Below are 10,857 nucleotides of genomic sequence, written 5' to 3' on the forward strand. Positions count from 1 at the left end.
TAAAATCAGATTGGTAGGGGAATAAACCAATTCAATGTAAATGTTTAAAAAAGGTATGTATATGCATATTTTTAGTAAATCTTTCAGTCTTGGTAATTAAAATGTTTACTGAATCAATGCGATATATGTTGTATTTCAATATTAAACATATATATCATGTTATAGAGGGGTATTTGCGAAAAATACCAGTCAAGGAACTTTGGGTTTTCCTGAGCCTCCAGGTACCAACCAATCAAAATCTGGCATTCTTATATAAGGTGTATTTACCAATATAGCACCTTGTCACCCTTATTTATGATACAAAATACTTTTTCATTACAGATATCATGACTGTTTGTAGCTGTATTTTGACGCTGTTAGTGATATCAAACATATGTTCTGCAGGTAATGTGTACAGTATCTCGACATTGTTTGAACTTGTTGGACCAATTACACAAAGTAATGAGTTTCATTTTCAAATTGTATTGATAGATTTTAAATACATATATAAAACTTGTTGATCGATCTCAATCCATATTACTTAACAACCTTTGCAACAACGAAACACATTAGACATGGATATATTCAATAAAATCAAACTATTCGATGAACTTACAAATTAAAAAAAAAACAGGAAAAATAAAACAGGATACAAACTTTGTAAGGCACATCCTTTTCTCGTCTCCAATCGACTCAATCGCGATGCTCGAAAAAAAAGAAGTTTGAAAAGCCAAAATCAGTACAAAGTTGAACAACATTGGTGCGGGGCTAATATTCAAGAAGATTTTACCATATACAGCTTATAGTGGAGTTACTTTAACCATAACACTTTTAATGCACCCAACTATCACAAGGTTCAATTATATATCATTCGAAAGCTACAAAGCTGTACTATCTGTTCTGCCGGTCGTAACACAGTTTAATAGACAGCACATGTGTCCTGAAATTCGAGTAAAAGTCAACAACAAGAGTGAAAACCCAAATTGTTTTTTTCTGATTTAACAGGAAATGCACCGTACGAGTTTTTTTACGACTGGGAAAAAACAGATAGTACAGATAATAAGCTTTCGAAAAATATATACAATATAGCCGTATAATAGGTGGGTTCATTAAAGTCGTTAATTAAGCGTCTTTCTTTTAATGTATCACTCGCCTATAAGGTAATATACCCAGAAGATAGTAAATCATTTTCAGTGTTTAACAATTCAAATGTTAACATACCAGTTATTGATTAAATTATGGGGAATTCTAAATATATCAATTAGACGCATTAACATTTTCATGTATAGGTTAATGTTAAAAAATTAAAGAGATAAAGCATAACTGATAATTAAACGATAATCCACCATATATCTAATGTAATGGGTTTCAGCAATTACATAATACCATAGGCATGTAAACACTAATAATGTTTAGTTTTTAAAAGAAAAATATATTTCATTCTGCATTGATTAGGTTTACCTTCCCACATAACAGTGCAAGGATCAATCATGATGAACGGCGAAAAGGTTGTTCTCGGAGTCGAGGGGAAAAATCTAACTATCGTCTGTATTGTCGGAAGTGGACGACCACCTGTAGAAACACTCGTTTTGAGTATAAATGGATCAAATATTACGAATAAGGGCAGTGATCGTATCAGATATTCCTTCATTCCAACAAAGCTTGACAACAAGAAGTTATTCACATGTTCTGCCTACAGTTCATTACTAGTAAATCCGTTATCATGTGAAGTACGGTTGGATATTCAGTGTAAGTTTATAGTTTAGCCATTACAGTTAAAAGTATTTTAAGTACTGTTTTAAAACAAATCCAGAATATGCATGAAGTTTTTCCTTTAAATATGTGCTGTCATTAAGATATTAACCTGAACAATACCTATTTTTTTACAGATTCTCCAGTTGTTGAAATAAGACTCAAACTTACAAAAACCAAATTAATACTTATCTGCAATCCAAGCGGAAACCCTGATAATTTTACGTTTGGTGATTGGGAACACTGGTCTGAATTCAAAGAACATATTCGAAATGTTCAGGGGACAAGTGATGGTATGTTGATAATGAAATACACCACTGACAAAAGGTTAGACGAAATTGACGGCATTTACACTTGCAAAACTTCCAACGGTATATATGGTATAAATGGACGACTGTACCAGACAGGATCAATTCTCATAAACAATAAAGGTAGCGTATACACTCATCTTTATATGCATCAAACGCAATTATATTTCTTTTAAACGTGTTGAAATGTCATTTATGCTAGGCCTAGTAGCATGCATGAAATTTTAAAACAACCAACAAACATTCAAAAGAAACATCAGTTCGTTTGACGCATGCATCATTATAAATTTTTCTACGATAATATACCGTTAGAACAAGGCATTAGGCTAGATGAGAATAATACAAACTGTCATGGAATGCTAAAATATATGTTTGCGAAAAATCCGTTTATAATGTCTGTTTATCAACTCAACGTCAAAGTAAGGTTTGCAGCGGTGAAACTGATGATAGCATGCTTGTAAAAGTCGTACAGCTTTATCACCAGAGACCTAATGTGTTCATTGACAAACATAAACAATAACATTTAAATGTTTTGATTACATAAAAGTAGATAAACGATATACAGCCGAATTAAGTCATACAGCCAAACAACTATCACAATGTTTTGTACGCGGAAAATAGTTCTACTGACAACATTACTTTTCTTTGATTTTGTTTTCACAGCAAAGATCGCATAGTGTAAAAAGTAATAGCAAATAAAACATATAATACCCTTTAAGTTAAACATACTGACTTTTGAAACTCGAATATCAGTTTGCGACAACGAGCTCGTTTCTTATGATTTATGACAAATACAATTGAGAATTAAAACGGGTAATGTGTCAACAAGACAACTACCCGACAAAGAGCAAGAAACATTTCAGTTTTAAATGCTAAAATGCTAATAATCTATCTTAATTTTATTTTAGTTCCACCAAAATTTGTGAATTCCAATAAGCAAATTCAATTCGGCCGTTACGGTAAGGAAACGAACTTGACAGTGTTGGTGTACAATAAGTATGGAACATTAAAAACAAATCTATTACAACGGAATAAGACTCTAAATATACATGGACTACAGAGGAGTATTGATATACATGAGATGGTCCAGGATGTAAACATAACAGTGGCTTGTATACAAATAATATTCCAACTGACACTAAATAGAAAAGAAGACTGTACAGATTATACAATCGAAGCTTGCAACAAAAAGGGTTGTAATGAAGTGATGGTGAAGATAAAATGGGGAAGTAGGTTTAATCACTTATAAATTGTGTATATGTTTATGTATTGAAGACACCTGTATAAAAGTATCAATTGCATTATGGATATGTTACACTCTTATAGATACGTCGTACTAATTTCACACATGGACATCTGTAATTGCACTAACACTTTTCTATACAAATAAGTGAAATACTTTTTAGATTTTACCAGTAAAAAAAACATCATTCAGAAAGTGTGAACATTTACCCATGTAGTCAAGTAAAGTTTTTTTCAATTAATTTGCAGACTGTGTTTGAGCTTTGTATTGAGCAATACATTTAGGGAAGTTGCGTTTTGAATTTCTTCGGAGATCGGTATTTTTGTTTTACTTGATAAAACCTGCATCATAAATATGCAATCCATAACCTACTCTTAATGATAACAGCAAGCTAAACACTGAAATGACAGTACATACTTTATATATATATATTAATTGTACTTAACCTAGTATTGATTAATATTAACTTGGTGATCTGTTATAAATTTATTCAATTTTTTTAATTCTTTGAGTATTTTCTTTTTACGAAACAGATCAACCAGAGCCTCCCACAAATATGTCAGTAGTTCCATTTGAAATATATTTGACAGTATTTTGGTATCGTGGATACAACGGGGGTTTTCCGCAGACGTTTTTCATAGAATATAGACGAGACATAAAGAAAGTATGGAGACGGTCAGAACCTGTTTTTGATAATATGCAGGCTAGAATGTCAAATACTCTGTTTAACTTGAGCCCACAAACTCGATATCTTGTTCGAATACTGTCAACAAATGCAATTGGAGAAAGCAAGAAGACGGCTGTTTCATTTATAATGACTTTAGGTGAATCATTATACAACATTAAGTAGCTTTATTTTAATATGTCTTGCTTCCATGTTTTCATAAACAGCACCGTGTTTATATGGAGTGTACGGAGAGGAGATGCTATATTTTTTCTTAAAGTGAGTAAGAGGGTAAACAAACCATCAAAATCACCTTTAGTCTAAAGCTTATCATGCTAATTGAATAACAAGTAAAGAAGATAATGAATGGATGAGCATAATCAAATTTATATAGTTCAGTAAGCAGTAAAGTTGAAACTATACGAAAAAAGAAAAAAAGAACGACCTCACGAAAAAGGCTTAAACTCTTTGGTTGGTTATTAACAATTTATCAAATTAAAACAACTAAATTGTATCTTCTTTAGAGGCTGGATGTATAGAGACACACACACGCTAATTTTTATCAATAAAGAAGTCGCTCCTGTCTTTCTTACTATCTGTCGATACATATATTTTTGGCATTGCACAAGTGGTGTCTTCTCTGACTGTTCATGACGCTAAAATGCTAAATCCCTGGGATGTGTTTTAGTTGATTTTAGTCTGTGATGCATGATTTTATACTATTTATTGTTTTTTACTTTTAGCTATCTGTCAGTAACTGCGAGTACGCTCAAATCCTACTTTCTTGTTAATTTGGCCGGTTGATACTATTTGTTATGCTTTTTTGTTCTTTTATATTAATATGGATCTTGTCAGGAATCTGATGTACAGTAGTTGTCGTTTGTTTATGTAATGTCTACGTGTTTCTAGTTGGTTTTCCCGTTTGAATGGTTTTACACTAGACATTGCTGGGCCTTTTAAGCTAGTTGTGCGGTGTGAGCCAAGGCTCCGTGTTGACGGCCGTGCATTTAGTTATTGCTTACTTCTATAAATTGTTATTTGGAGGGAAAGTTGTTTCATTGGCACTCACACAACATCTTCTTATATTTAATAAAATTGACGGTACCAATCTTCTTGCATTTAAATGTGTAAATGATTAACATGACGTGTTTAAAATATAAGTATAAATGTTTAAATGTGTTTATTGATTTGTCATTTAAATCTTTCACAATTAACTTGATAAATGAATACATAAATTACAGTTTCATGTTGTTGTTGCACTAGTAATAGAATAGCAGTGCCAATTTATTATTTCTAAATATATCTAACATTTTTCAGCCACTAATTCCACAGTTGAAAAAACACCACCTGTTCAAGGCATCGTCATTGTAGTACTAGTCTTAGTTTATATAGTCATAGGATTGGTAATCGGAGTATTTGTTCGTAAGTCTACAACATTTTTTTGCTGGAAACTTCAGTGTTTAAAAATATCTATAATAAAAAAGAAAATAACACCGAAAATATAAACATCATATGCAAAATATATTACAATGCTTTACACAATTTGTTCACAGGATTGTCCAAATAGACGACTACACGTACAGTAAAATTAGCTTACCTATTCCATATGCCTAGAAATATGAATCTCTAAACGTGCCTTTACATTTTAACATTAGCATTTTCAATGGTCATTGCATAAATATTGAACATAACGTTGTTATCGTATTGAAACAAGATTTGAAAATTTCTTTGAGATTAGTACTGTATAACAAAGAAAAAAAGAATAAAAAAAGAAGAAATTATTCTCTTTGAATTTTTCAATTTGTAGGCTTCTTGAAACAGAAGACCAATAAGAGGTTTGTTTAGTTATTTATAGAAAACAAAATAGATATATATTAATACCATCCCAGCCGATATTCAGGTTTATGGGCTAATAAATACATGAAACTCAAGTGAACTGGTTTCATCTGAGTTTCACGTGAATTTGCGAGTGAACATAACATGAATTTTCAAAACAAAGTATTTCATCACGGATGAAAAATACCATAAAGGGACATTTAAGGATGTTCGCTTGTCATGTTTCGGAGTTTCTGTCAGATTTGCAGAATCCGCTGGTAATATCCATTTGAATGCCTAATGCAATTTAGCCCATTACCCCCCATTTTTCCTCTTATAAATCGTTCACATATATAGTTATAAGCCATGTGTAAAATTCTTATGAAATCGTTGTTATTTTATAATAGTTTTTGAGAACCTAAACTTGTCAACGATCAAGCTAGGAAAATTCAAAAGAGAACATTTTCCCGCCACAATGTCAATGGCTAATATCTCGACAACAAGCACACTTACCTATATATTGTTTACTCTGATGTTTCCTTTATTAATTCCCTCTCTGTATGTAATAATGTTATAAAAAACTTGTTATTTTGAAACTGAGAAGCGAACTTCCTTAATCTTGTAAAGTGAAAATAAACTGACATTGCGAACACAAACAAAAAGACAAACAGACAAACAATTGTCCGCTCATGTTAGTACAAATCCGTTACAAATCTTACTCTGTAGAAAAGTAATTGTAATTACGACATTAAGAACATTTGATTAGAATCAAAGAGATAACAATATTTCTGGAAAAGTTTTGTGCACATGACGTGAAAATCGGGTTGCTCTTATGTGTCCCAACATGATGACATTAAGAGCATAACCGCTTAGTGAAACAAATATATCATAAAAGTCAAACAACTTGCAATGGCGTCCGTAAATTTACAAAGGGATAATTTCAACTTCAACACGTTAAACTCTATGATTAATTGTTTCCTTGTGTGACAAACAACTGTTTGTCAAGAACATACAAGCATGGGAATATGGTATCAATTTGGAGATACTAACTTCGTAAATCATCAACCGTTTGGTCTTGATTCAAAGTTTACATAGTAGTCTGTTTTAATTGATAATTTAAATAGCTGCTGCATATTTGCACAAATATAAAAAAAAAAATGGAGATTGTGGATTAACGCTAACTAAACTGTTAGTCCTCATATAACTTTTAAAATATGTATACATGTATCATTAATAAAAAGCTCAATGGAGCAAGATGCCATTTTTTTGGCAGTACAATTAATATAACCGTTCACTTCATCGGTAACCTATATTGTTTATCATTATTTTCAAATAAGCTGTATTTACACTAAAAAAATGTAAAGTGTAGGCGATTTCTGTATTTCAGTTATTTTTGTCGATGACACTTATATTTCTTCTACTAGTATTAGTTCAACACAGAAAGTACCTTAACAAAAATGAATGCTGCTTTTGAAGGCAGATTGTGAGCTGAAATAATCGGTGAACCAATAATTTCATTTTATGTTTCTATTAAGTATATGATAAAGTTCATTCATAGAATAAAAAAGACAAATCCTAAAGTAAAAACAAATATAAAAATAGACCTGCGAGTCACCTTAAGCATGTAAGGCATCACTTTTTCCCGAATTCTGCTTCCTTATTATATTTTTTACTCATGTTTCATCATTAGGATGATCACAGCTGCAAATGTCCGAGCATCGAAAGCGAGTAATGACGACAGTATTGGTTATGAAGAAATACTTGAAGATGAAAACCACCAGACACCATCCCAAGGTACACAAATGACAAAAATAATCGATAGAAAAAAAAATTAAAAACAACACGATTAGTAATTTCTTGCGTCCGAAGCGTTTTTCTGAATTTACCTTCATCAGGAACGCCAAAATCCTATCATTTGAAATCTGAAGATGTGTAAGTACCGAAACCGTTGAAGAGCTATATGTCAAAAATATCTAAAATAAATAACCAGATTCATCGACAGCAAATCTTGCCTGTGGGAATTAGTTTAGACGAATCGGACAACCCGTTGTTGGGTTGCTGCCCCTCAATAGGTAATTTTAAGGAAATTTTGCAGTTTCTGCTTATTTTCTTGAAAATTATTATAGATAGAGATAAACTGTAAACAGCAAAAATGTTCAGCACAGTCAGATCTACAAATAAGTCAACATGATCAAAATGGTCAGTTGACCAATTAAGGAGTTATTGTCCTTTATGGTCAATTTTTAACAATTTTCGTAAATTTTTGTAATTTTTTAGAATATATTTTTAGTATATATTTTCCACTGTAGTTACTGGGCCAAGTTTATTATAGATACAGATCATTATAGCAAGAAGAATGTCCAGTAAAGTATGATCTCTAAACACATCATGATCATCAAAACACAATTTTGTCATGACGGTATCTGTGTCCATTGTTTAATATGCGCGTAGACCAAGGTGAGCGACACAGGCTCTTGAGAGCCTCTAGTTTAGAAAGCAATGCGATTTAAAGTTTTCAATAATGATCAAATGTCATTACATAACATTATTTACTTAATGTAATGATGCAAAATGTTATGCTGGTGTAGTTTCAGAATTCATTGAAAACGTCTTATTAAAATTTATTTCAGAAAACGAAAATCCGATTTTGTCAACAGTCAACACAATTGGCGTTGAAAAAAGATATAAAGACACCGTGTCATCAGAAAATGCATTAGTATCGTTAGGCAATAACATCGAAGATGGGGACAATGATGATAGAATATACGCACAACCATACAAATCACTGGTGGTACAATATCGTGCTGACGACGAAAATGTCAATCTCATAACAGAACAGAACTCAATCTATGAGAATGAAACTTCTTTGAATAATTCAGCTGATGACGTTTCTCCTGAATTCTTACAAGACACTTATCCGGAGGATCAAACACTACCTGTTTATGAGAATGTAAACCACCAGACATCATCACAAGGTACACAAATGACAAACAAATCGAAAGAAATGGTGACATGCGAATTTATGCTTATTCACTGACGTACTTCTGTAATTTCTGACACAAATCTGGCCTTTAAAGTCATCAACAATGTCTTGACAAACTGTTTTGTTCTATGACATCATAGAAGTGAAATTATTAGTTTTTATATTTAGAAAATCACGGCATTTCATTGCATCTAAATTGATATATTTTTTCAATTAAACCGATTTCATTAGAAAAACAAACAACAGTAGTATACCGCTGTTTGAAATTCATTTATCGATTCGTAAAAAAATAAATTCAGGTTACAAATTAAAACAACGAAACAACAGTAACGCTAAAGTGCAACAAAAAACTAAACGACAATGTAACACACAGAAACGAACTATAAGGTAACAACTGCAATGTATCTGACTGATTTTATGTTTTCAATTATTATAAAATGTGATAATATAAGGATATTTGATTCATGTTATAATGCAAAAATGTTACGCTGTGTAGTTTCAGAATTCCGTGTTTAAATCTATTTCAGAAAACGAAAATCCAATTATGTCAACCGGCAACAAAATTGGTGTTAAAAAAAAAGATAAAGACACCTTGTCACCAGAAAATGTATCAGTATTGTCAGAGAATAGTATCAATGGTGCAGACAATAATGATGGTATGTATGAACAACCCTACGCCTCCCTTGTGGTAGAAAGCCGTGCTGACAACAGAAATGTGTACCTCATTACAAAACAGAACTCAATCTATGAGAATGAAACATATTTGGATAATTCAGCTAGTGAAATCTCATCTGAATTTTTACAAGACACTTCACCGGGGGAACAAGAGTTACCTGTTTATGAAAATGTTGTTGAAGAAGAAGCATATTTGAATTACATTGCTGACGACATTGAATGATTCCAACTGTTTACATTGATCCACAAAATAAAAAGGCAGAATACATTAACTTAGATCTGGAACAATAGGATACAGGTTTTGAATCCAGAATTTTGCGGAGAATTGTAAATTCAAACATAGAAGTTTTATTCAATGTGTTCCTTATTTTTATCAACCAATCAACATTTGCATGCGACGCATTTTCTTTTCAAGTTATTTTTATGTACAATGGTCTTCACATTTTGTAATATCTTAGAATTAAACTATACAAGAATTTGTGTAATGCATTTGATAGGCTTATTTTAAGAATTTAAACATGAGTAGGATGACAAATGTCGCGGTAGGCCAGAAGCTTCTTACTGCATGGAGTACCTGTAGTCTTTCAAGGTTTATTATAAATTTAGATAAATTTTTTAAATTTTCTTCCTGTTTAGTTTTTTAAGAAATGTTGTTTGTGCAATGTGTTTGTAAGATTTTCTAGGAGTATAACTGATCGAGTCACACCAGTGTTAATAAGAGGTACATTTCCATACCATTTGATTGATAAGAAAATGTGCTTTACATTTCTTACAATTTAAGTCGGGAAACAATATTATGGTGATCAACATTGAATAACTGTGACACTTTTCAATTTGTTTTGGTTGTAGAAATATATACTGTGATTACAAGTTTATATCATTGCAAATGCATATGCATTGAACAAAATTCAGAAATATACATTGCTTTGAATTGCGTCTTTCCTTTAGACGAAGTTGTTTAATCAAATATGCATCAATTCATTTGTCGATCATGACGCTTAGTCAGTTTATGTAAGTTAGGAGAACATACACGCACATGAATCTACTCAAAAGCTAGTCGTTTGATATATAATAGGTTATGATTTTTGATCCCCTCGTAGCTTTTTGATGACATATATCAAACCTCGCCTCCAAGCTGGCTAAAGATAATCTATGCAAGGATATCCTTAATTTGTCGCAAGTTCTAAAAAAAAATAGTGACATCGATGTGTGGGAAATTCATGTGAATGAAGTGTTTCCAAAAATGTACTAAATGTCTTGATAGTGTTGGACATGAAAAAATGGTATCATCGAACAAGTAATAACTATTCAAACGTATACTGCACATTTAAAGTCCACACCAAACTATATTGTGTATTTTGGAACGGTCAGATACCTGATAGACATCAGTCATTTTTTCGGTATTAAATGTAGAAAAACAAAATCGTTTTGTGCAAAC

At 31.8% G+C, this 10,857-nt stretch overlaps 1 protein-coding gene across 1 annotated transcript; it reads left to right on the forward strand.

The window, feature by feature from the left end:
• The first annotated feature begins 2,951 nt into the window (after positions 1-2,951).
• Positions 2,952-8,798, forward strand: LOC143059337 (uncharacterized). The gene is made up of 6 exons (XM_076232816.1): positions 2,952-3,268; positions 3,816-4,106; positions 5,264-5,368; positions 5,754-5,781; positions 7,452-7,555; positions 8,392-8,798. The coding sequence occupies exons 1-6, from the start codon at positions 3,121-3,123 to the stop codon at positions 8,796-8,798; spliced, it is 1,083 nt and encodes a 360-aa protein (XP_076088931.1). The 5' UTR covers positions 2,952-3,120.
• Positions 8,799-10,857: the final 2,059 nt, after the last annotated feature.

Source organism: Mytilus galloprovincialis, chromosome 14 (assembly GCF_965363235.1).
Source record: "Mytilus galloprovincialis chromosome 14, xbMytGall1.hap1.1, whole genome shotgun sequence".
NCBI lineage: Eukaryota > Metazoa > Mollusca > Bivalvia > Mytilida > Mytilidae > Mytilus > Mytilus galloprovincialis.

Coding starts and splice junctions, on each gene's coding strand:
- LOC143059337 (XM_076232816.1), top strand. CDS start 3,121: ATGGTCCAGGATGTAAACATAACAGTGGCTTGTATACAAATAATATTC. Junction 3,269..3,815: donor GGTGAAGATAAAATGGGGAA/GTAGGTTTAATC, acceptor TTTACGAAACAG/ATCAACCAGAGCCTCCCACA. Junction 7,556..8,391: donor CCACCAGACACCATCCCAAG/GTACACAAATGA, acceptor AATTTATTTCAG/AAAACGAAAATCCGATTTTG.